The 27,560-nt window shown below is 34.2% G+C and overlaps 1 protein-coding gene across 2 annotated transcripts; it reads right to left on the bottom strand.

The window, feature by feature from the left end:
* Positions 1-20: 20 nt before the first annotated feature.
* Positions 21-26,356, bottom strand: mrn (general transcription factor IIH subunit 4 marionette). Of its 2 annotated transcripts, none has more exons than XM_089250613.1 (15): positions 26,296-26,356; positions 25,917-26,074; positions 22,645-22,749; positions 19,993-20,124; positions 18,402-18,495; positions 17,473-17,579; positions 15,080-15,185; positions 14,133-14,201; positions 12,384-12,467; positions 9,892-10,024; positions 7,133-7,184; positions 4,502-4,580; positions 3,198-3,245; positions 2,913-3,053; positions 21-308 (listed from the first exon to the last, which is right to left on the bottom strand). In XM_089250613.1, exons 2-15 carry the CDS (start codon positions 26,054-26,056, stop codon positions 195-197), a joined length of 1,404 nt encoding a protein of 467 aa, XP_089106739.1. In that variant the 5' UTR covers positions 26,057-26,074; positions 26,296-26,356; the 3' UTR covers positions 21-194. The 2 variants fall into 2 exon arrangements, with proteins under 2 accessions (XP_089106739.1, XP_089106740.1); XM_089250614.1 differs by having other exon boundaries at positions 26,268-26,348.
* Positions 26,357-27,560: the final 1,204 nt, after the last annotated feature.

Below are 27,560 nucleotides of genomic sequence, written 5' to 3' on the forward strand. Positions count from 1 at the left end.
AGAAAATTAATTTCAGTGAATCATTTGTACAGAGTTTTTATTATAAATACTGAAAATAAAAAACAGAACTCGTTGATTCAAGACAGCTCACTCAGAGGACAATGATGGATGAGAGTGGAAAATGCAGTTCACAGTCATATCAGATGGACCACCCATCATGTCCACAACGAGAAAATATAACGGCCATAACAAAATTAATGATCCAGTGCTCTTTGCCTCTTCCAGAATTTCCTGACATCATCATGGCCGCTTTTATCAACAACCATGACTCTCTTTGATGGCTGGTTCCAGATCATTGTGTCGATATCCTACATGGATAATGAGACAAGAAAATATGTAATAAAATTATTAGGGACGTGTGAATTGCTTCCAATTTCAATCTTCTTTGCTTCTATCAAGCCTATCTTTGTTAGCAAAGAGAAATCTATTATTTTAGAGCCTAAGGTACAAATATCTGGCACATTCAAGATTTCCATCTAGCCCTTGAACCAATTTTTTTTAATACTATTTAAAATATTAGCGTCATATTACAATCAGCTGCACTTGAATACCACACAAATTTCAGCAAGTTTCTCAGGACATATATTTGAACAAGCGTATACATTATATACTAAGATACATATATAAATCAATAATATAAACACTTATTATAAGTATATACTACAGGGTGGGCAAAAAGTCTGTAGAATGTTTATAAATGAATAAAAACCAAAAAGATAACCGAAATAAAAACGGTTTGCAGGGTTAGCATTGCTAGGTCACAGGAATTTTTTTACGACAGGAAAAAGTAACTAAAATATAGCCCATAGGTGGCACTGGTATGAGCGATTTAGGTGGAAATATGCAAATGAGACGGTTAAGACAAATAAGAACTTGCCCTCTTAATCCACAACCAGTCCACCGTTGTAAACCGTGTATGTGAACAAGGCTGCTAAGTACGAAGGATAAAGCTTTGTTGGTGAAGTTGTTTTACGTGAACCTGTGGTGGTGGTGATGTGGAACACATACTGCTGTAATAAATTATTTGGAGGCATTCTGTTCATTATTTGTGTATCTTTTCTTTGACTAGTGTTGCCAGCACCACCTATTGGCAGTTTTTTAGTTATTTTTTCCCATCCTAAAAAAATTCTCGTGACCTAGCGATGCTCACCCTGCAAACCATCTTTTGTTTCGGTTATTTTTCCTGTTTTTATGAATTTTAAAGTTTCTATAAACTTTTTGCCCACCCTGTACTACTTTACTGCACATCAACTCCCGGCATATGGCCATACAGCAATTTACTACCAATCAAATGAAGGCAGCATATGTGGTGACCTGAGGTGGTCGCCTCAGGTTTGATAGGGAAAAAGAACTTGTTACCTATGTTCTTCCCCGAGATTGAGCCTGCAAACCTTCATAATGGTAGATGAGCATATTACCACTCACAGGCCCCCTATAAGTATATACTGGGAATATGAATTTCATGCGAGCTTATTTCCAAGAAATAAATAAATAGGTAAGCCCAAAGAATATCCTTTGAAAAACTTCTGCAAAAAATATAAATAGTCACAAGCCACGATCATATACAGTGAAACTTGGATACTGGATATAACAATAAATCCTTCTGCAATGATATTTTTTCCAAATCTGGTTGAAATCCCCTATAGTCTAATACTAAACTCCTCTCAATATGACAATATCCTTTACTATGATAAATCCCTCAACAAGGAGATATTGAAAGTGCTCTACAAATAGAATTTTTATATTTCACTCGGCGTCACCTTCAATATATTTCAAATTTCTGCCCAGATTATGCTTTTTTTTGGAGGGTGTCTAATAACATTGGTATTTTGTGCTATCTACCCTCCAGAAGTGATTATGAAGCTGCCGTGAAGCTACTTTCTGTGTAGTATGCAGAAGTGTTTTGATAGAAGTGTAGTTTTCCCTAAAGTCATTCTTCCGCTTTTTCAAGGCTTAGTTCGTCCTGGACTGGAATATGCTGTAAGGTTTTGGAGACCATACCTACAGAGGGACATAGACTTGGTTGAAGGGGTGCAGAGAAGAGCTATGCGTGTCCTTATTGGCACACGGGTCTTGAGTTATGAAGAGAGACTTCTTTTGAATATGTTTACATTGGATGAACGCAGGTGTCGAGGAGATGTGATCGAGTGTTCAAAATTTTCAATAGGATCGACCATGAACTTTTAGTACACTGCCAATCGACTGCTTCTACAAGGGGACACCAGTATCGATTAGTGAGGGACAATGCAAGGTTATGGTGTCGCAGGGAATTTTTCTCTAATAGGGTTGTTAATAAATGGAATAGCTTACCCCCGGAGCTAGTAAATTGTAATACAATTGACACGTTTAAAAAGAAATACGATAAACATGTTGGGGTAAATCGAGAAGCTACCCATACTTAGTATAAGACAACAATAAGTATTCTTTATGGGCATTGTATAGTATTTTATCATGTGTATATATTGATTACAATTTTTTTTAATTGCATTTTTAATTGGGTTGCCATATATTTTTTGGAAATATATGACATCCATATTTTTATGGGCATATTTTTCTCAGCCACCTCGTTGGGCATTTTGCCTGTTGTGGTGTTGTATTTGTATAAGTGCTTTGTAGCACACACAAACCACTTTACAGGGTGAAACAACTAACTGAATTTTATTAATCAATTGGAACTTTTTTGTTATGAATAAATACTTAAAAATACATTTTATGTGGTAATATTATGTCAATCCCGAAGAAATGGCAACAATGGCATAAATTTGGCTGTGACTGATAATGCTACCTCTAGATATAATGATAACCTCTCTACAACGATACTATTTCCTGGTCCACAGAGTATTGTTACATCAACATCTCACTGTTTTAGCACAAGAATGTATAAAAGAACATACATTAAGTAAAATACTTACAATGGCATATTTGCTCAACTTATCAAAGTCGTTGGATGACAAGAACTGGCTGTATAATACTCCTTCAGTATACTTGAATCTGTCCCTTTCAATTTCCCACAAGCGTATCTGATCGACAACTGTAGGTGGGACAGCAGGCGGCTATATAAAGTGAGAAACAAAAACAAACAGTCCGTAAAGAAAACTTTAAACACGCATGAAAACTGTATTTAATGATAAAGCAAAATCCAACCGATTTCAGAATAATTATTTTTCAGAAAAAAAAATGGAGAAAAATATTCTCACCTTTTTCATTGCTTCTGGATGAGCGTGCATCCTCAAAAACACTATTATCTGGAGAAACAAAAATAATACCATATTGCATGTAAAAATCATATATATTCACAATATATACATCACAAATGTTTATTCCATCTTTTTAAACAAAAAAAAATGTGCTATTAAATAATAAATAGCATCAGAAATTTACTCGCATATATGACAAAGTATGATTTTAGGGATCAAAATAAGGAAAACTAGATTTGTTGGTTGAACTCCTTATTTCGCTTATTCACAGATAATAACATTTTTAGGGTGAGACAACATAAATGCAGAGCGATGCAAGTCCGGGTATTATTGCAGATACGATTTCCAAATACATTTTGAGGATGCTCAGAATGGTGTTAAAAATACTGTGAGTGCCTAAGAACTCACTACGCCCCCTGCTCTGACGCCACTGTTGGGATCCCCATGTCACTTGCTCAGGGCCTTTTAATCAAACAGGACCCCAAAAAGTATTAAAACCTTTCACATATTCTGAAATTATGTCTTTAAATTCTGAATTTTCATTAAAAATTCTGAAACTACTTTTCTCATTAGTTTTTGATTGTTTCATGCATCAAGTTTTGATAATTTTATTAATTAATTTTGAATTATTTTACTCTGATTCTGACTTTTTCATTAACAATGAATTTTTAATGAATCTTGAAATATTATTTGCAATCAGTTAAAATGATCATTACTTTTAATAAAAGCTGTTTCTTGAATAAATTCTTATTTATTATTTTTTTTGTCCTTTTATGACATTTTTTGTTTATATATTCTCTCGCACATATAAGACAACTAGGTTTTTGAAGCAGTGAAAATTCAATAAAAAACTTCATGCTATACATCAGTAAATATGGTATAAAGTTTGTTATTTTTTATAAAATCTCCAAAATTTTTTCCACATTGGCTACCAATGAAATACTACTGCAGAACACTGGTAATTCAGACGTGATTGATTGGAACTTTCAGATCATGAACCGTTCGTTTTCTTGAATATCAATTTTAGAACAGTAAAAAATAGTGCAGCAGCTAATGCCACATATGAATCCTACATGAATGTTGATGATTGAGTTACATGTCCGATGAATTTAGAGATCTTGCACTGATGAATTGGATAATTCAAACTCTTTTTAAATACTCTTGAACTTTGAATCAACCAACTTACTTTGAATGTGTGTCAAGAACAGAGATGTTAAATTCTAACATCATAAATTGTGAAAAATCTACAAATATCAAAACAAATTCATCGTATAAGATAAAAAAGAAATTCTTGCTAGAATTACCTGATCAGCAGTTATTCCTCTCTTCAATGCATTTCTGACAGATTCCCTAGTAATTACAGCAACAGAAAGATTTGGGAACCTGTAAAGAGGTACAGGAACAATTTTAAATTTTTCAGTGAAGCACAATATCCGATTTCTATAAAACCTAACCATTAAATTAACACATAATAATATACAGGAATCATGCTACATTGAATGGTTTGTAAATGGCTAACAGGTGGCAGTACTGCAAGCTTCAGAAACACATAGTGAACATATGACCCCAGAGCATGCTTGTATTGCTCAGGCAACTGTCGTGGAGGACACTGTTAAAGACATTCTTTACGATTATTACATGTCAGATTATATTCCTGAAATTGTGAACGGTCAAATGCATCATCTCGCTCTCAGAATAATGAGCAAAATTTACAAGTTCTATCAGAATAACTTGGTATTTCTAATTAATAATATTTTAACAACCAAGGCTTTTTGCATTCGTGGCATTTTCAGAATTAAGATTAAATATTAAATATCTCATGGAATTTTCTATGCGTGATGATGCACTGATTAAAAATCACAGCTGTTCAATATAATATAATCTCCAAAATATTTTTCATTACCCCTGACTGATCTCCTGGCATCCTAGAATGCAGTAGCATGTGTTTTGGGAAATACACAACTTTAGTTGTATTCCCAGGCTATCTCTTTCTTCCCCCACATCTTTCATATCTTTGAAATAATCTGACACACAAAAACTGTCACCTAAAACATTGATACTTCATTTTGAATTGAGTCTCCAAATGTACAGTTGTCCGCAGTATTTGTGGATTTCATATTCACTGTGTCTTTCCAGGACTTCTGGAAAACACTGTTACAGTACTAATTCTCATATCCGAACAAAATACTAATTATGGACAATGGAAAAGCTTGGACTAAGAAAACACTTTTCTTGGATTGGTTGAAACATTGTTTCATTCTGAAAGTCAGAAGGTACCTTGACATTAAGGACATGCTATTCAAGGGTTCAATAATAATGTGGACGTAGAAGAAATTGGAGAATTAACAGCAATTCAGAAATCTAAAGAGGGACTAATCAAACTGACTGATCCTGAAAACAAAGCAATATTCTATGAAGATGATCAAAATTAAACAATGGAAGACAAGTTCCTTATGAGCAACATAGGGCAAAGGCTTCATAAGTTTTAAACTGGCGAATGGATTGTTTCCATGACATAGACCCGTCTATGGGACGTTTTTCACAAGTAGAAAAATTGGCAGAGGAAACCTTGTTCTAATACTCTAACAAATTAACTGGAATAAAGAGAAAATGGCAAACAGACATTATAGTATTCTTTCAGAAAGCATTGCAGATAATAAATGGATGTCCCCTTATACTTCGGCCACACAAATCGGATATAAAAGTGATGCCTAAAAAACAAAGTTTGTGGTATTCGCAGACTTTCTGTATTCATGGTCACTTGTGGAATGTAACCCCCTCCCTGAATATCAGGGGATGACTGCACATGAAACAAAATGGATGCATTCTATAAATATGTCATATACAGCCAAACATCTGTAAATGGGCAGCAATTGAGTAGGAAAAATATCCACTTATCTGGTCATGCAAAATGTGGTGAAATTGCTTCATCAAAAAAAAAAAATGCTTACTTTGGTACAAAATCATGCTTATAAGTATAAATTTGCAAAGCTGGGATCACACTCATGTCCAGTCTGGTCTAATAATTATTCATAAATATTTGCTCCCAATGATCGCCTCCCCCAATCTGTTGCAGTACAGCAATAGTGCCATAGGCTGACTTCACACTGGCCCAATGTTCCTTGGTGAATATTTGGTTCCAGAGCAATTTAATATGCCAACATATGTTGTGACTGTCTGCATTCTTGGGTGCTGTGATGGTGGGTCAGATGTATTAGAAAATCAGAAAGGGGATTGCACCTCCTTTGACTTAGGCTGAAAAGTTCTGGTTATTCTCTTCGATCAGCCTCCAACATTAGATCATCATTGCTGATGGTGGAGCAACCACACTACTCACCCATGACCAACCTTGGAATGTGTTGGGCCAAGATGGACACGAGCGTGGCCTTGGCTTAATACAAACATTTATAAATGTTTTGTGCTAATAGGTGGCCAAGATGTTTTCTGCTCATCTGATATTACACTGGAGAGATGACCACAAAAATATTACTGGTAAATACAACACATTAAATTCATTTGCATTACTAATTCATTACTCACTTTTTCAGCATTTTCTTTAATACAGGGCTGGACAAATTAAAAAAAAAAAATTAGGTGACAGCCAGATTTTGTAGGAGGCAAGCATTTTTTTCTTCCCTAAAAAAAATCATCTATCAGATATTCCCTCAAATTTTAAAGGTTTTGGTGGCATTTTCCACTATTAGTGAACACACCAACATAAATTCTGAGAATTTTGTGTTGCTTTGCTCTTAGGTTCCAATTTAATCATATGCAAAATATTTTGGGCACCAATTCCATTTTTCCTAGTCATCATGGCGACCTGATGCCTGGGATTTGGGCCTGTCAAGCCCTGCTTTAATACTTATATAATCTCCTTTTATTTCTTCAAGAAAATTGCAAAAAAAATTGCCAAATTGTAGCATTAACTAACTCACTTGTACAACATTTCCGTGAACAATGCTATCAATGCTATCTGCAAAGGCGAACCTGAAATGAAAATGTGATCTTATTGGTGTGTATTATATTGACATAACATGTGGCACATATTGTGTATTTCCTAAATAAAATCAACATAAAGAAAAAACAAAAACATTTCTTAAGAAAAAATTACTGCATATTTCTTAAGATACAAGTTGCTCTTAATTTTTTTTGTCACACAAGCTGAAATTGATAAAGTGGGTTCTAATTGTGTAATTTATTCTAAGCTCTTCAAAGGTATGAGATGCTAAGAACAAAAACATGCTGTGACTTTTTTTATATATTGTTAAGCTGGTTTAGCCGAGTTTCGAAGCACAAGATGGAAGATTTTCATTCAAACCAGACCTCTACAAATAAGGAACTTATTTTCAAAAGGGAACATTTCCACTTTTATTTCAAAATGCACCTTTTAATGGTTTCTGGATCTTTGGGACGAGCTCTGTCAGATTTTGCAACAGGATTTTTCCTCAGACTGAAATATTTTTGGTATAAATTACAATGTAAAAAATTAGTCATTTCTACCAAAAGAGAACATATCTACTTTGTTAATTCACTTTGATATTTTTCATTCAAAAGAAAGCATAACAAAGTGAATATTCTATTGGTATTAAGAATTTTTTCAAATAAGTACATTTTTCAGAAGCACTTTCATAGCTGCATTCTACGCTAGAACTTCTCGATAATCACACTCATGGGAGAAAAAATTTTGTCCACTAAGGAGAGGAGTGTCTGTTAATGGATAGTAAAATACACTGAGTCCTCTCTATGTAATTCAAGAAAGTTTTCATTAGTGGAGGTATCCACTAACATGTGTGTCCGTAATGCGGATGGGTGGTTCTACTGTAGAATGATAGTGTTTATGTTACTCACAAGAGAGTAAGGGTACCTTCCTTGGTTAGGTGAGACTGTCTGGAATCAATGGGTGGCATAGAAATTTCCGATTTTTCGGACTTAGGAAAAAAAATCAGCTTCAATTTTGATCAAAAATATTTCCACTATTTTGTAAAGCAGTCCATTCCAAAGGAAAAAAAAAGGGGGTTTTTTTACTTCTATTGTAGCAAAAGTGGAAATGTTCCCTTTTGAAAATAAACTCAAATGTTTATCTATTGACTGAATTTTGTTATTTACAAGAAATAAAATTTCTTTTATCATCATCTCCTAAACCAGTATTTCTCAGAGTAAGCAATATTGACCTTTCAGGAAGGAGGGTGGGGATAGAAAAGGCTATTTGGCAGGGTTTACGGTAGAAGCTATAGATACAGTATAGCAGTCATCTCTACTTTTTTTTTCACTCATGAAACCCTTTTTAGTCTATAATTTTTAAGGTGCAGCCCCATATCCCTCCCCCTCTATTTAATAAGTTTACTAATTTAATTTGTTGTCCCGAAACTGCCACGGAGCCTTTGGGAAGGCCACATGGAGCCTTTAGATTCTACGGAGCACAGGTTGAGAACCCCTGCAAAATAAGATCCTATGAGAGTTGGCTTAGTAGGAAAGGGGGGGGGGGGGCTAAGAACATTTTTTTCTGAGAAGGAAACAGCTTAAATACATTCAAAAGAGTCTGTCTTAAACTGTACATTTCCAACTGATATTCTGCAGTACCAAAATCTGAAAAATATATCATTCATGGTACAGTAAAAATATCTGTTTAAGTTGTATAATAAAATATCAAACGCTCTTTGTGTTCTATGGAAAAGTCTCATAATCATCAACAGTTCCACGCATAAACATTAAAACCTCTGACCTAACAATATGCATGAGAATAAGTTACACATTAAAAATACTACTTCTCATTTAGGTACCAAGTAATCTATAATCAGACGTGCCAACTTTTGAAAACCAGAAATCCGGAGATTCTCCCGAGGGGAGAATCTCCCCCCCCCCCCCCCCGGCACTCACACAGACTGGATCAAAAAAAAAAATTTTTTTTAATCAATTTAAGAAAAAGTTACATTCCCCACCCCCCCCCCCAAGGCGGGTTCTGCATTGCCCCTGAGCAGAATATAATTCCATGTCAGTCTTTCTGTGCAGAATAGAGAAATCACATCTACATACTGTTTATAAAACAAAAGTGTTTTCTTTCGTGGATGCTATCAAAGATTCTACCTTGGGTATATGAACTCTTATAAGCTTTATATTTTAGCTTCATTATAGCTTATAGTTTTATATTTTCTTTCTGAACACGTTCAATCGGAAGAAACAAAAAAAAAACTCAAATTACAACGTTGCCGACGGAAAAAAACGTGTTTATCGCACGGCTGTTAATGGAATACAATAACGATTATACAGGAATTTCGGCAACCAAGGGCTTCCTACCTGATGATTGCCGATAAACGCTACGAAAACGAAGTCGCGACTTTGCCAGTTGCTTAAATGCGGTCACAGAGACTTTTTTAAGGCCGCTCGATGGAAATGACCACGGCTGTCCTCTATGGGTGTTTTCCCTAATGATGGCGGTAATCATTGACGCTACGGCAACGTGAAAGCTTGCGAAAAATCTAATTTTCTGCCAAAATCCGGAGAAATTTTAACAAATCCGGAGAGTGGGAGGGAGGATGGAAAATCCGGAGTCTCCCACCTAAATCGGGAGAGTTGGCAGGTCTGTATAATGCATATTATTCTACTATTTAGGAGCTACTTTTCATTCTAATTTAGCATGCACTAAAATTAAACGAAAATGATGAAATTTCAGAAGATAAACATTATGGAAACCTACACGTGTAAGAATATACTCGATAATTGGTCTCGACCACAATGTAACCAGGTTTATGAACATCCATATTAGTTTCCTTCAGTCCAGATGCAAGATTGATGGCTAGCCTCGTAGGATAGAATCGGCCAGATCTGCGCTACATGTATGAAAGAAAGAAAAACAAATTATAGACAAAATTGGCTAATTTGAACTTCAATTAATCAGAATTTGATTTCCAATTCAATGTTGAAATCACCTGCTTAATTTAAGTTTTCTCTAATGTTTTGGATAACTCCAAGTTTAATCCAGATATGTCATTTGCAAAACGTATCTTCTTTTTTTTTCAGAGTTCCTGGATAACTTTTAGCTATGTTTTTTGTTATTCTGTGGTTTACTGATCTTCTGAGAGTTGAAGTTAATAAAAAAATATTGGTGCCATCTACAACTGCTCACATATATATATTTTTTTAAAAACATAATTTTCCAATAGAATCTATTAATTGTGGTTGGGGGAAACTTAAATAACTGGTATTGCTGCTATTTGGCAATTTTATGGAGGCAATAACATCATATACCCACCCACCTTTCACTTCCATGTTGATAGACACACTGAAACAAATTCAGAAAATTCAGTGCTGTCTTAAGACTCTGATTTAGTAATCACACATAATTTTAGGTGCCAATACCAGTTTTTTAATTGTTGTGGCAACCTGGTGCCTGGAATTCGCTAAGCCTTCCTTAGGCCCCTTTCACACGGAGCGGATGCGGAAGAAGTTTTAACAATTGGAATATACTGTGCCTTTCAGACGAGCCGAAAAATCTCAGCACCTAGGAAATGTTCATGCGGGTCCGGACGTCGTCCGCATGTGTCAAAACCTAAGTGCGGGCTCCGCATCCGCACATAGAAGTTTTGACAATAGGTTTATTCGGGGGCTATTCAGACGATGCGGATGCGGAGCGAATTCGTCCGCATCTTTGGCTACTTTTTGAAGGTGATTTTTCACGGAATTTTTTTAATTATTTGCCATAAATACCCTTAAAAACACCATATGATGGTCCCTGCTCATTAATATAATGTACCTACATACGTCTATCCCTCCGTTTCCTACTGAGATGGAGATATAGCAACTTCAACTGCCTTTTGTCCATATTTCACAATTTTATACAATAAAACCTGTCAACAACGGCCACTGACGGGACCAAAATTATAAGCCGTTCTGTTCATTACGAATATTTAATTGACTACATACTTTAATAACTTTTAAATTTAATTTAAAAATTTTAATTTTTCTCTTTTTAAATTTTTTAAATTATTTAAAAATATAAATATCTGAAATATTATTTTAAATATTTGTTATTTTTTTTAATTTTTAATCTGTTAATTTTTTTAAACTTTAAAAAAAAATACTTTTATTAAACAACGTTATCCACGTACGGTGTTCACTCAGGGCCGGATTAAGTCGTTTGAAGGCCCTAAGCACTTGAATATTTTTGGTGGTTCCCCGATACCTACAAGTTTATTTTACTCGATATTCAGTCCATAAACTGAAAAAATGAAATTTTATATTTCAGAAGTGAGACTAATCTAAGGATGGGATTTCACTCTAAAAGGTTTATGAAAGTTATTTTATAAAACTTGAAAAATGTAACCAATAAACACATCTGTTACATTCGAGAGAACTTAGCTGATCCGCCTATTGGTTGCATTTTTCAGTTTTATAAACTAATTTTATAGTGTAATCCCGGCCTAAGACAGAATTGTGAAGCACAGGCATTTTGAAAGTCTCCACCCCTCCCCTTTTTTTACTACTTGCAAATTCTTTGATATCTCCTGAATTTTTTTTTCTTTTTTTTTGGAACTAAGACAGAATTGTGAAGCACAGGCATTTTGAAAGTCTCCACCCCTCCCCTTTTTTTACTACTTGCAAATTCTTTGATATCTCCTGAATTTTTTTTTCTTTTTTTTTGGAACATCGAATGTTTTGGATGTTTTTGGAATTTTTCTTCCATATTTTTCCGAAAAGACAGATTTTTTTTTTTCATATTTTGAAAATATTTGAAGACATTTTCTCCCATCGACTACTTGTGAGGATCGGAATGAAGACATATTTATTCCCATATTCTATGTGGCTCTAGATTAAACCACTAAAGAATGCCTCTAGGCTGCCTATGGGCACTGAATCAGGGGTGAAGGAGAAAAATAATTACAAAAATTGCAAAAAACAGTTTTTATGCACGAATTTCGAACTAAAGATGCGGGCAATCCGTCCGCATCTTCAGCGCTCGTTTGAAAGGGTATGCGGACCCGCATCCGCTCCGTGTGAAAGGGGCCTTACTATGAACATAAGTAGGTATATTTCAAAAGCTAGCATGTATTTTGGTATAATGCTTTAAAATAAACTGATCCTTAGAGAAAATCTTGCGCATAAAGGCTTGATATTTTTCCTACAAGAACATGGCAAAAAAATTTTCTTGAAAATTCCTATATTTATTGCTAAATAAAATTCAATCCATACTTTCCTCTGATACACAATGCCAAGTTCTCTCAGATGTTGTAGAAATGTCAACATTGATTCACTCATTTCTCCTGTGCTATAATCCTAAAGCAAAAGTAGAAGAAAAAGGTGCTTTAAAGCAAAACATATATTAGGTACCATAATTTATTTGTTTTTCAAATTTTATTGAATAACAAAATTCAGTTCACACAAAATTATTTCATTGGTCTCTTCTGTTTAGAGTTGAAAAGATTCGACTGTATAAAAAATAAATCTGCATATGTTGTAGAAATCTTAAAATCATATAAGTACAACTGAATATAAATTTAATTTTAAGTCACTTTATTTTAACAAAAAATATGTTTTAAAGGAAATAATTTTTAATGAAGAGTAAATCAATAAAATTAAGAATGTTCTGGTAAACATTTCAGTTTTTCCAATATGTACAGAAGTTTTTCGACTCTCTAACAGGCACTAACGAAATATCTCGCCAGACCAAGTATGTTATATTTAGACAATTGACAAGATATCTCACTTTCTTAAAAGAAGCCTTCTATTTCTCAGCAATGAACAGCTCAAATATTTAGTATAAGAGGGTTTTGTGTTTTCTACTATAGCATTTCTAATGTAGACAAATAAAATAATTGTTTGATGGAGGGGCCAACACAGTATCACAGCTTTCATGAACATTTCTGAAACTATTTTTGGCTCACAATTGCTTTAGAACAATAGTTTCATAAACTTTTTTGTTCCATTGGTCCCCCCTTCTCTAAAATGATATTTTCTCATCATCCCACAGCTCGAGCCAACCCATAGCTTTTACCTCCTCTCCCTAGACACTTCCATCACCCTCCCCCCAGACAGGGCCGTCATTTCAACTTTTTCGGGGGGGGGGGCAAAGCACATGTACTCAATGTATGTGTATATTTGTATATATATATATATATATATATATATATATATACCATTTTCAGTGTATTTTCAAAAGCCTGGGGAGCAACGCCCGCCCCCCCCCCAAATGACGGCCTACCCCCGGGGGGGAATACTGTCTACTTTGGGGAAACAACAGAACTTAACTCATAACTTTTTTTTTTTTAAGTAAAAACTTTCTTGTTTCTTCCTGTAATTTCAACAAAGCCTATATCAATTTTTATTCCTCACCGAAATCCAGCTGATTATTATGACTGAATATTCATCTCACACGTTTCACGGTTTGTTTGTTTTTTTGTTTTTTTTTTGTAGAATTCATTTTATTCCCCTGACTTGTAATAGCACATCATTTCCCACCACTGGCGATTTTATTATTTATTTTTTGGTTTTTAGCAATAGGCAATAATTGACAATTTCCCATATTTTTCTCGAGAAAACATGGTCACTTCGAGATTGCAAGGATTGAGGGATTTTATTTAGAGATTTTCAATTCCTGTGGAGCATAATTTGAGGATTTTTAGGGATTTTTCGTAATGACACGAAAAATATGAAGAATCTGGTTTCTGACCAGAAAATTTTGATAACGCCAAAATATCAGAAGGCTTCCGCATAAATCAAAAGCATTGGCACCTATGATTGTTGCCTAACTCCCATCTCACTTGACTCAAGAAGCGATCAGGCAAACATGATCATTCTAGTCATTCTAGAGTCAGTTCCACACATTGAAAAATTTAGCAGATGGTAATGCTGCACATTAGCTACGCCTGTTAATTTATTTTTTTTTAACTTTTCCATAAAAATAGGTAATTAAAAAAAATGTGATGCGTTCAAAAAACTTACTTTTCCAAGAGTGAGGAAACTCAGTTGAAAAAGAAACGTCAAGCATTCAACAAGGTTAAGACCTCGATCCTAAAAATCGAAAGGTGTTTTTCACCGGATCATATAAACATTCAATAAAAAGTGAAATAATTGTATCAGTATAAAAAATTAATTTCTGTCAGGATATCTAGTGAAATCTTTGAAATCCCTTTTCATAAAAAAATATATTTACAAAGTACTTTTTCTATTTAGCTCCCAAAATTTACAATGCTTTACCAATCGAATTAACAAGCATAGCTTCATATTCTAAATTTAAAAAGGAATTATTTCATTTCATTACAACAATTTTTAACATTGAAGACTTCTTTTGCCATAGATCACTGGACTAAACAAAAAAAAAATCACGAATACTTAACTTGCATAAAATTCTTCGCTTCTTTAAACATTTTTCAATTTAAAAAAATTGCTAGTTTGACACATAATATTGTTGTGTGTGTGTGTGTATATATAACCTATATTGTGATGTGTCTTTGCTTTGCCATTCTATATTAACTATTATTGCCAGTATGAATATAATTAACCCTTGACAACTCACATATATACTCATATGATTTTTTTTCCTCTATCTTTTCTTTGTTTTTCAAATTAAAACCAAGATTTGTTTTGCGATTTGCTTACAATTTGACATCTGTTAATTTCAAATTTCATTTCCGTACATGAAAATATTACAGTGCATTATAGAACATGCATGATTATTGATACAGGTGAGAGCATTGAACAATATAACAGGGGGGAAAAAACTTATTTAGTGTTCCACATATTTCTGCATTTTCTCATTTTTATAGGTTGCATTTGTAATACCATTGTCACAGATAATTTAAAAAAATAAAGAAGATTGACCCTCTAGCTCAAGAAAAAAAGTTATTTCACAACAATCACATTGAAAAAAGAAACATTCTGCCTCTTACCTCAACGGTATCCAAATACTGCAGCATAAAATGCCAAACCTGAGCACTTGTATTCATAAGGGAAAATTGGAAGCCTTCTGTTGTCAGTATCTTATTGTTTTCATCACTAATCAAACAATAAAACAAGAATTCCATCATAAAAAAAAAAAAAAAGATTCTTACAAGTGAAACATCATATTATAATATTATATTTCATGTTCACTTTTTCTTTCTGAACTGAATCGATGATAAGTAAAATATAACAAGAATTGAGAAACTTGGTAATGAGAAAATAAGGTATAAAATTTTACTCTAAAATAATATGACCGCAAAACTAATTAGTATACATAATTCATATTTCAAATTTAGGTAAAAACATATGCATAATTTCTTTTATTTGTACCTCTCAAATTTTGTTTCGGACAACACTCCAAAAACACATTTTGAACTGGAACACTCGCTACAAGGCATATTTGGAAGGTAAGCACTGTTTTGATATGCAAAAATGAAATTCTTCTTGAAAAGTTTAATTTCTATTGAATCACTTGATCATTTTTGTTGCATCACTTGATCATTTTTGTTGCATCACTTGATCATTTTTGTTGCATCACTTGATCATTTTTGTTGCATCACTTGATCATTTTTGTTGCATCACTTGATCATTTTTGTTGCATCACTTGATCATTTTTGTTGCATCACTTGATCATTTTTGTTGCATCACTTGATCATTTTTGTTGCATCACTTTCATTTTCTGCACACAAGGTCCAATTAGACTGAGACCTACAGTTTATTGCTGAATCCGAACAGCAATGTTAAAAATTATTTTTTCCATGCATCTCACAGGAAGGCTGGTACACTAACCTCTCAGTGGGGGGGAAGGGGCTTCTTGTGGTACCAATGTTTTCTACAGTCATATTATGCATACTGTTTATGTACCTCTGCATCAGAAAAGAGTCTGACAAGAATAAATTGGGTACTGAAATTATGACACTTCTAAATATCCTTTGGTATTGTATGTGAGTATCTTATCGACCTGGGTTACAGCAACCCTAAGTAATAGCTCTCTAACTATTTTTCCATGCCTAGTTCTGTAACTATTAAGAAATCTGTTGTATTCTGCGAATTTCCTATTGTCTTCATACTGCTACGTGATCCAGATACTCTGGTTTGATGAAAGGACTCAAATCTGTATCTATGCCAACATGTTAAAGAAAACTAGAAGATCCAAAAGATACCAAATCCAAATTGTTTCTCCTCAGATAATAAACTACGAATTTTTATAACCTGTACATGTACACCATGTACGTAATGTATTGGCAAAATTAGGACGTTGAGCATAGAAAGATTAACCTGCATAGCTACATCTAGATGGATCAGCACGGGTATAGGCTATATTTAATCCAAAATTCTCTTCTCATCTTTGACATCTTCACTGCCATCAAAGCACAAGAATTTCTTAAGATGGAAAAAAATGATAGTGAAACAATGCTAAAATTAATCAGCAAGCTATTCAACTGCTCAATTTTCTTACAACATGGTAATGCCCGACTGCACGTCACTCAATAAAAGCAATAACTCATCACAGAATTGCACTAGAAACAGTTAGAACCCCTAGCTTACATCCTAGACTCAACTATGAAACAACTAGTTATTCCTTCATCTTAAGAAATTACAAGTTGATCAGCAACCATTGGATATATCCTTTTCAGCAGCATTTCTCAATGAGAACCAAATACGAGTCATGACAAGTGGTAGAAATTATGTAGGGGAAAAAATGTTTAAATTACTAGTGAATTTTTAATTTAGCAAAAAAAAAACCACCTTAAAAACCAAAATATTTTATGGTGGCACAAATACCAAAAAAACTGTGAATCAACTTTGAAAATACACTAAGGTTCTTGTGTAATCAAACAGCTTTTTTGAACTTTTTACGGAAAATCAGTGCTGGAAACAAAAATGCTCAATATATGGAGTGGTGAATCCTACAATATGAAAATGACACAAAATTATGAGGTTTCATCATATGTCAAATGGAAAAAGGTCACAAAGTCTTTGAAAAATTGGAAAAAAAAAAGTGAAAATTTTTCCAAAAAAAAAAAAAAAACTACCAATCTCTAAAAATTTAGGCATAAGCCAAATTTTTAATTTTCATTACCTTGATACAGATTAATGAAAATTTGAGCATCAGAGTAAAAATTTTTTGTATGAGGAATCCACTGCATATAAAATCTACACATAAATCCATCCCTTCAGGATGAAATGGTAATAAAGCTCTTGATATTTACAAACTGCAATACTGTTTGATCCTCACAAGTCGTTTCAAAAATTGTCATAAAAGTACAAGACTCAATAAGCATAATAGCAAATATTTCAACTACACCATAATTGTACAATTTAATAAAAAAAAAACTACCCAATCAAAAGACCAGAATGGAACAACACTTTGGCAGCTTCACTGCTGACAGGATCTTGTTGATGTTGAGGTTTAGTATTGGAATTAACCATATAGTGCAAAAGTGCCTAAGAAGGAAAAAATATATATATTCCTGTTTGTGCAATATACTAATATATAACAGCAGATACCAATAAAAGTGAAGTGACCATAGCTAAAATAAAATAGAAGCAAATGACATTAAATGACTAAATATCAAGCAGGGGTCCACCCGACCAAAATTTGGGTCTGTTTTCTAACAGAATTCACAAAATTCTGAACCTGAAAAATAAACTTTGCAAAATACATATCAATGAAACCATAAGTTTGAAATTCATTTTCTTTGTGCAAAATTAACTAGATTGATTCGCTTCCTACAAAATTACTTACTTTTCACAAAATTATGCATGAATTATTTTCACAAAAACAGGACCCTATAATGAAGTCTGGATAAACCCATTATCAAGTCTATCAATAACTGGCATTATTGTGTAACGTCTTTTTGTTTACTAAACATCCCTCCATTTTCCATCATTTCTGTGATGACTGAAAAGTTGAAACACTTCGACTGTGGAATTATGTTTTTCATTGAGGGAAAACAGTTGCAATTCTTGCAACAACGTGACCATGATAGTATCAACTCTAATCATGCATGCAAGTGCAGAATGCAGTGTGAAAAACCTAAAGATGTGTTGTGGCGAAAGTACAGATAATTTTTGATTTTTTGAAATTGTTTTATTGTATTGAATTTATTTTTTTATTTGAGAAAATAGTGAGATTGACACCTCACAATGTCTATATTATAGCAAACAAAAAGTTTTAAGTAAAAAAAATTGTAGCAATCACAAAATAAAAAGTTTCTGAAGAAAAAATTCATTATCTTTATTTGAGAAAAATAAAAAAAATCTCACCTCCCATCGTTCCATAGCATAGTTATCGAGGAAAGCAACATCTCTAACATGTTTATCTTTCTCTAGAGGCGCACATACAGACCAGGGCCTTGAGCTGAAATTAACACCAACATAATATATAAATTTGCCATGATAATTACAGGATATCATTATTGAAATTCAAAAAAAAATGTTTACTTTAATTATATAATAGAAAGCATACTAGGAAGAGGGTGGACCCAACAAATAATGGAATCTTTTCCTGGTGGGAGGGCTGATTGTAGAAGATACTTCTTGCAATGAACCTTCTACATTAGTCTGCTAACTGGCATTATTGTGTAACATCCTTGTTTTACTAAACATCCCTCCATTTTCCATCATTTCTGTGATGACTGAAAAGTTGAAACACTGTTCGACTGTGGAATTATGTTTTCCATTGAGGAAAAACAGTTGCAATTCTTGAAGCACTTAACAGGGAAGCTTTTCTGGGAAAAATTTGAGTTTATGAGTGGTTGTCCTGTTTCATGAATGGTGAATTTTTTGTTGTAAACTAACTTCAGGCACAAATTCTGCTGTAATTCATTTCATTTGCATCGGTACCAATTCCCAGACTTGAAAAATTTGTAGTTTATGATGTAATTAAATATTTTGTACCGAAGAAAACGTACCATACAAATAAAAGAGAAAACTGGGGGATTTTCTGGGGTTGCGTATAGGGTGACCATACAACCCATTTTCCCGAGGCCAATCCATTTTTTTCAAACCAGGTCCCCTTGCATACCGGGTTAGCGCACTTGCCCGGTATGCAAGGTGATGCGGATTCGATTCCCGGAGGAGGCAAATCATTTTTCTTTCCAAATATCAGTTTCGGCATTAACATCCAGAAAATTCAATTTTTCAGTATGATATATATAATATGCAAATGCCAATATCACCATTTTTAGAAAATAAGTATCGTATGATCCACAGCAGCATATACTCTACTTAAGTAAATTTGACTTATCGATATGAAATCTTGAATGTGTCAAAAATTTATTTCAAAAATATATTTATTTCTATTCCAACCTCTAAGAAAAAAAAAAGCCAGCACAACTGATCTTGTATTCAAACAACGTGGTGACAATCAGTCACAATCATATGGCCTCTTGAAGTCAACTCCGATGAGGTAGTCGGGTGGTCATTGACTAACTTCCATCACAAGGACCCAGATTCGAACAACTCCCCCTCCCCCATTGTCACAATGATGGTTGGCTGAAGTTGGTTTTCTGTGGTTCCCAACTTTAAGGCATGAATGTGAGCCAAACTTAAAAAGTCTCCCCACCGAAGGCAACAGGCCTACAACTAAACAATTATTCAATCATTACACTTCACTCATAGTAACAAAAACTGATGGCAGATGGTGGCAGCACCATACATAACAAACATTATACAGAAACAAACTTCACTCCAGATCATTACTGTACCAATTCGTTAGAAGTTTCCCAATGGAATGTGGACTAGGTGCATGTGTGGTTTAGTAGTCACCTTTACAGACAGAAATGCCAAGAGGCTGCCTCAGGGGTTTCACTGTAAATAATAAATTTTTGTGTATAAAAGAGATATTGCGTCTCACCCTCCAAGCAGAGCTATCTTCAAGTTTTTCCTGAACGTCGGATTCAAAATCCATGCACGAAGACCACCTGGTACAGTTGACTCATTCCAGACATGTAACTTGCTCAGAGCTTCAATTGTACTCAGATGCTGCCTGCAAAAAGAACAAGATCCACGAAATGTAAAAACGTCCACCTCAAATACTTTTTATCAGCGCCATGCATTAAACTGCAATATAGGAAAATCAATGAAACAAAACACAACTGACACTCGTTATAATAGCTCACTATCATTCAGTCAAAAACGGATGTTATAACAGGTGGTTGTTAGATCCAAAGGAAAATATAAAGGGTAGTTGTTATACATTAGCGGAAATATAGGAGTGGGGAAATGGGGATAAAATGTAAATAAAGTAATATGTGTGTACAGTGAAACCTTGATATAACTATACTCTGTGAACCAAGAAAAAATGACATTGTAGAAGGGTTATCGTTATATCGAGAGGCAGGTATTATCATCAGGCACCATAAAATTTATGTTCTCCTGGCATCTCTTCTGGATTAACGATGTTAATACCATGACAATGTGTTTATTTATAAATTCATTTTGCAGCCAAAAATTCTAATCGATTAATTGATAAATAAAATTCAGTCACTTGTTTTACCCTGTAAAGTAGTTTCCGACACAACACAATCTTGTACTACATAGAAAAAAGCTCCACGGAAACTTCATTAACACTTTCTGACGGTAGGTAGAGCAGAATACAGATGTTATTAAACACCCCTGACAGAACAAATACTGGTTAGGAATTTGAAAATATATTAAACATGATTTTGTGAAACATAAATAACATCGCTGCAGCACCTTTGGAAATCTTAAAAATATATCGTTTTAGAAGAACTTATCATAGTAAAGGATACTGTTTTATCAAGAGGAGTTTAACATTAGACCATTGGTTCTCAAACTTTTCCCACCTGCGGCTCATCAGAGCAGTTTAACAGAGAATCTCTCTGAAAAACCTTTGTCAGGGGTGCTGCTTTTGCACGCCCCTGACAAAAATTGGAAGAGCACCAGGATCTGAACAATCAGAGTAGAGATGGGACGAATATTCAGATGCTATTCAGCGCTTTTGCTAAATATTAGGTTTGGCCAAATATCTGTGTAAATCTTAGCACAATAAATTAATTTTCAAAGGTTATATTAATTAGAAATTTTTGCATAAATGAACAATTTATACACTGATAATATTTGATTGTGTGGTGCATACCTAACCCTTTCTTTCAAGAGGTTATGTCAGGGTGAATTTTTAGAATTGCGAGTAAAACATGAAGCTGAAAATATAATTCTACCACAATAATATGGAAGTGAGCATGAATTACGTAAGATCACTAACTGAAGAATGTACCTAGACAAGAAACGTATTGAGCTACTGAAAGGGGCAAAGAACATCTTGAGAGGAAAAATAAGTTATGAATTTTATGATGCATTGCATTAATACTTGAGAGTAAATAATGGTCAGCATTTTCTTTTGATTAGATGTAAAATTATAAAAAGTGTTGAAAAAAGAAATGATTCTGTTCTGTAAGCACAGTGATACCTCAGCTAACGAATGCCTTGGCTTACGAATTTTCCAGCTGATGAAGATTTTTTCGTGATTTTTCTGCTTCGGTTAATGAATACAGATCCAGCTAACGAACATTTTTGATATGTATGCACACACTAACATGAAATATGTATATCTGAATTTCCGCACCAATCATCATCAGAATTACTATCACAGGGGACCCGGTTAACTCGTGTCCATCTTGGAATCTTTTTATCAGATGTACCTGAGCTTCTCTTGCTGGAAATCTTTGAACCATTTCATGTGAAATGAAAGGTTCAGCCAAAATAGAAAATGCATTAAAAGAAAAAAAGTAGCCTATGTGTTCAGAGCGTGCGTTCTTTCAGTGCAAGACTCAAACTGAACAGTCTCAGAGATTAGCTTTTCCATCTGCATGTATCAGACTCAGAAATAAGCTGACCAAATCACAAATGGATAGGGATACTTATGAACTCGATTGGGTTGTGTCGACATGAGCTTTAGTAGACTAAAGCTGGTGTTGGCTGTGTTACATGCTGGAAAATAAAAAGATCAGCATCTCTCTCTCCTGTATATGCTCATTTATACAATTTTGAAGCCTTCAATCAGTTTTTGTCTTTTTTTATAGCATCCCTTGGTGTTTTAAAAAAACTTTTGGCAGAAGCTGGAACGAATCAAACAATTTTTCATAGAAACCAATGGGAAATCACTTTCAGCTAATGAAGTGCGCTTACAAGTTTTTTTAAATATTTATTTAAATAAAAAATTAAAATATTAAACTAATTAATTCAATGCCAATCATTTGAAATTACCATTAATTTTATTTTCAACTAAAAATGACAATTTTATTTATAATTTTTATGAATTTTAAGAAAATTAGTATTTGGATAAGGCATTAGCCGAATATTTGGTATTCGGCCAAATCACTATTCGTCCCATCCCTAAATCAGGGTGCGCGACACAGTTTGAGAACCCCTATATTAGAGTATAGGCAATCCCGAACAAGATTGCAAAAATATTGTCGTAGAGAGATTTGTCGTTATAGCCTATTGAGTATCACTGTAGCACGGTTTCACTGTATTTCACACTCACTTTGCATGATGCTGATCTAACCAGGAGGACATCACAGCTTGTGGCACTGGCTGCTCCACAAAGAGTAAGCGCATCACATAATGTTTTGATAATACTGGTAGCTCCCTGTACGAGTTGAATAAAAAAATTCCATTAAAAATTTGACAAAAAATATACATTTAGCAATTTAATCTGGTGCATTCATGAAACTAGAACGAAAAATCAGATTTCTATGTTATTAGGAGAGATCTAGTCATGTGAATATGGATGCTGCATCCATATTCACATGACAACTGTGAGATTACGCTGGCTTTCTGATGTGTGTGTGTCTGGGGGGGGGGCGTAAGTGAAAGATTTTGAAATAACACTCATGCATGGGATTAATTTCCCATGCATGAGTGTTATTAAATTCATGAGATTTTAGTTGATGCTCAAATAGCTCCCTTCAAATCAAAATTGAGTAAGGAGGATTGGTTGAATAATATTGAGTGATTGGCTAAGTTTTTGCAACAAAGTTTGAAAGTACGATTAGCGAAAATGGTATTTTCAGATGCCGCCAATGTGCAATGTGGCAATCAACAAGAGTAAATTCCCAAAAAGAAGACACAATTACATTAAGGCAGTAAAAGGTGTGATTGGGTTTTTATTCACTGCATTTCATATTTGTCACTCCAACATATTTGGGGTCATTAGAATATTTCATACTGTCCTGCAAGTTAGCTTATAAAATAGTGCCAAATCGAGTTTAATATGGGCCAATTCCCAATATACGGTGTACCGTTTTGTCGCCAAATTTTTGTATGCACCAAAACAGCAATATGTTTGCAACATAATTCTTCCAGGTCCTATAACGTAGATGGTGCCACTGCGCTCGATTTTCTTTTTCAGGTTATTGTTGCCATTTCCTTTTGCTCAAAGTTGGTTTTGCTGTTTGAGTGTCGTTTTTTCAAGCTATTTCTGATATTCCCCCGCGTTATGGCTGATCACGTAGATTTAATTTACCTGCATCGGCTACAGTTTGAAGGGCTGATGAGCGTTATAGACTTCCATATGAAGATGGGCCAGTCTCAATGGGATTTTTGGGTTTTTGGATAGTAACCCTAGTACATAGCGCCTTGCCATAGCCTTTCTGGTGGTTCCGGGGTGGGGGGGGGGGGGTGCCCCTTATCAGTACAACAAGCATGAACTTGGTGAATGGCCAATGAACAGCCTACAAGCATTTGTTGATTTTCATTGATTAAATAACTATTATTATTATTATTAATATATTCAATATGCATAATATTTTTTTAAATTTCCACATGGTTTCAATCATGTTTGGATAACCCTAGTGCTAAAGCAGGTTTGACGATAAAAAAAGTCACCAAATCGTGGTCGGTATACCGTATATTGGGAATTTACCATTAATATGTACCATGGGTCTGAGCATGTTTCTTTAATATGGTCCTGTCTCTGCAAAAATAGTTAACAAGTTTTTGAAAAGTAATTTTGTGGGAAGCAGAACTACCTAGTTAATTTTGCACAATGGAAATGAAATTTCAAATTTATGATTTATGGTTTCATTAATTTGAATTTTGTGAAGTTTGTTTGTCAGGTTCAGAATTTTGTGAAGGGTCTGGAAAATGGACCAAAATCTCAGCTAGTCAGAATCCCCCCCCCCCCCCCGCCCTCCATGTATATTGAAAATCACACTGAGGAACGTTCAAGTAAGTGACCGGACCAGATATCTGGTTGCCCCCCACAAATGCGAGGAAATGACTGACATATGGTGAAACACACGTATAATAATATTCACAGGACTAGAGATGTCTTGCAGATGGAATATATTGTCACCTCAATACTACAACTTGATAACTTTAAAATTTATGGTTTTTAGGCGAGTACAAAAAAATGACATACTTTATGGCATGCACGTTAATATGTTACAACTATAAAATTTATAACACAAGTCTAAGCAAAATTATTCTTGTTTGTTTTTACTTAATATAATGTTAAATATACACTTCATTCACTGTTTAAAGGTGATTTTCTCAAATATCGAAAGCCGAGTAATCTAGTTGTAGTATTGACACATCATAAATGAACATTATGGTGAGTGTATTGGGACTAGAGATTAATACTGTTCTACAGGCGATTATCGTTTTAGTGGGTATTGTTATATATGATATCACTGCATATGAAATAATGTTCAGTCTATCCTATTACTTTTGTCATGCACCCCCCACCACCTTTGAAAAAATACCAGTTGCCCACTCAAAGGGCCAGAACGGATATTTTTCAATTTTTTCATTGATTATATTTTCAGTCTGATGAAAAAGGGCTTCAGTTTTTGGCAGAAGTTGGCATGAAATAGGCTACCTGCGAAAGAAAGTACAGTTTCTTGCCTGAATGTGCCACTACCATGGTCTCGAACAGCATTAGCACCAAGAAATTCGATTCACGTTAGGTTGCCGGAATAGCGTAAATACTTTCTTTCTTCATTGACTCCAAAATCCCTCCTCCAATGTTCTAGCTTGCCAAACAAGAATTGCCAAATTTCTTTTTTGTCGTACATCTTGATTTTCACGATGTTAAGTTTTGTGAACAAAAAAATTCTAGGTCACCAATGGGCTAGAAACGTGACAAAATTAGAAATTGCAATATGGAAAATATGCTTGCTTATGGAATCTTAGCTTTTTTAATCTTGATCCCTTATTTATTCTAAGGCCAGGATTTCACTATAAAAGTTATTTTATAAAACTAGAAAAAAAACCCCCCACCAAAATGCCTGTTGGTTACATTTGCTCAAATGTAACTAATGCACTTATTGGGTGCTTTTCCCAAGTTTTATAAGTGAACTTTTATAAAACTTTTACAGTGTAATCTTGACCTAAGAATTGTTGTTCTGTTCGTTATTGTTTTTGTTATTTGTTTGTTTTGTATTTTTTTTTAAAAGCCATTGTATTATCCCTTTTTGGGATGTGTTGGCGATTTTTTTCTTTGACAAAAAAGACATCCGAAAGCACGACTTGATTCTGTTACTCTTGGCGAACGTTTCTTTCGCTAAAGAAACTATGGCTGTTGCCAGCCCTGACCTCCTCCAAAAAGAAATTCCTCGGTAGGACCCATGATGGCCATCAGTACCAATTCTGGGTACTTCGTCCATTTCAATAGATACAATGAAGTCATTGGAAATGTTTAAACTTCTTTCCACTCCCCTTCACCCCACCAAATACCTCATAACCAGTATAGTTTGAACCATGTATAGACAATAAATAGCACCAAATAAGAAATGAATAAAATGATTTCAGTACCTGAAAACAGCGAGGCAAGTAGCTGGGTGGCTGTAGAGCTTTTCGAGAGTAGCCGCTGACAGAGTTTTCAGATAATCGTGGAGATCTTTGCATTTCAAACTCCGATCAGCGGAGGAGGAGGTGGAGGTGGAGCTAGCCATGTCGATGATGAATATCGACTACCAATCACGTGGAAAGAAATTAAATTTAATGTTTACATTATTAGGAATGCATGGACATGATGCTCTGAAGGGTGCATAGGTACACTATAAACAACACGTACAGCAAATAGAAAGCGGGCAGTATATGCGCTAGAGTGAACAGATCTGCCAGCTTAGGCATCCTTTCCGGCTCATTAAAAATAGCACTTACATTAATTCATTATTGTTGTTTTACTCACTATTTCAACTGCTCATAACTTCCACTAGAACCTTCTTGGCAGCACCTTATAACAATTTTTTGGTCTGGAAACGTTGTTAAGGTCTTTTTGCCTAGCTCATGAATTACCTTTTTTGGAAAAAAAAAACATATTTAGAAAAAAGTTTAATGCTATATTTCAGTTATTCTGATTTGAAGTTCTTATGTGATTTTTATATGCATTTGTATTAGTATTTTCACTGACCAATTCATCTTCTTTGATATCGTAAATACCACAGTATTTTGTTTTAAATTTTTTTCTGATGTTTTGTCAAGGCCGTCTTGATTACATATTCAAATGCCTGAAAAAAAAAGTTGCACTCATTGAAGCATGGAGGTATATATTGTATAGTATCGCCATAATACCTCCATGAATTGAAATGCCTCTGGGCACTTTGATCAAAGAATTTGAAATTTTCATGAGAAAATGTAATCGTTTTTGATATCGGCTGCCTTCAATTTTTCTCCGAGCTGAGATTTTTGTGTTTTTTCTTCTTCTTAAGAAGAAAAATGATGATGCAAATTTGCATCATCTAGCAGTTCTTTTTTTATTTGTTGATGCAGAGAGACTGTTTCTATATTTCACTTCTTTCTTCTGCACAGTTCTGTCCTTCCCATCGAACTTATATTACAGTCGGATCCTCTTATAACGAACTCCAAGAGACCGGAGAAATCACTTATTTGTTATAACGAAGGAATGACGTTCGTTATAACGAATTTCGTTGTAAAGGAATTCTAGGTTTATGCATTGTTTCTATGGAAACTTATCTGGGGGATTAGAAAAGTTCGTTAAAACGAGATTTTCTCTATAACGGTATCGATCGTACTGGAGGTTGCATCCAGCCGCCGCGACGGCAACGACATCAAATGCAAGGAAATCACGTGACTCGGTGAAAACAAAGGTCGTGCCTGGCAATATGCCCATTGAAATGTACAGTTCGGTCTCTAAATATTGGGTTTTAAAGATTAAAAAAAAAGGATAGAAAACTCATCTAAAGATAAAAAAATGATCAAATTATTTATTATCATTAATACTGGAATTATTTCTTTTATTAATTCTGGAATAATTTCTTAACTAATTTTGGAATTACCTATTACATTAATTTTGGAATTATCACTTTTTCATTAATGCTGGAATTATTTCTTTCATCGATTCTGAAATTATACCTCATTAATTCTGAAATTATACCTCATTAATTTTGAAATTATCACTTTTTCATTACTTTTGGAATTATCTCTTTCCTTCAT

This window comes from Pholcus phalangioides, unplaced genomic scaffold (assembly GCF_987345545.1).
Source record: "Pholcus phalangioides strain wild (caught in Gottingen) unplaced genomic scaffold, Ppha-v1.0 ptg000024l_1, whole genome shotgun sequence".
NCBI lineage: Eukaryota > Metazoa > Arthropoda > Arachnida > Araneae > Pholcidae > Pholcus > Pholcus phalangioides.

Coding starts and splice junctions, on each gene's coding strand:
- mrn (XM_089250613.1), bottom strand. CDS start 26,056: ATGGCTAGCTCCACCTCCACCTCCTCCTCCGCTGATCGGAGTTTGAAA. Junction 15,186..17,472: donor CATTCTGGTCTTTTGATTGG/GTAGTTTTTTTT, acceptor TTGTTTGATTAG/TGATGAAAACAATAAGATAC. Junction 309..2,912: donor AGTTGAGCAAATATGCCATT/GTAAGTATTTTA, acceptor TTATCCATGTAG/GATATCGACACAATGATCTG.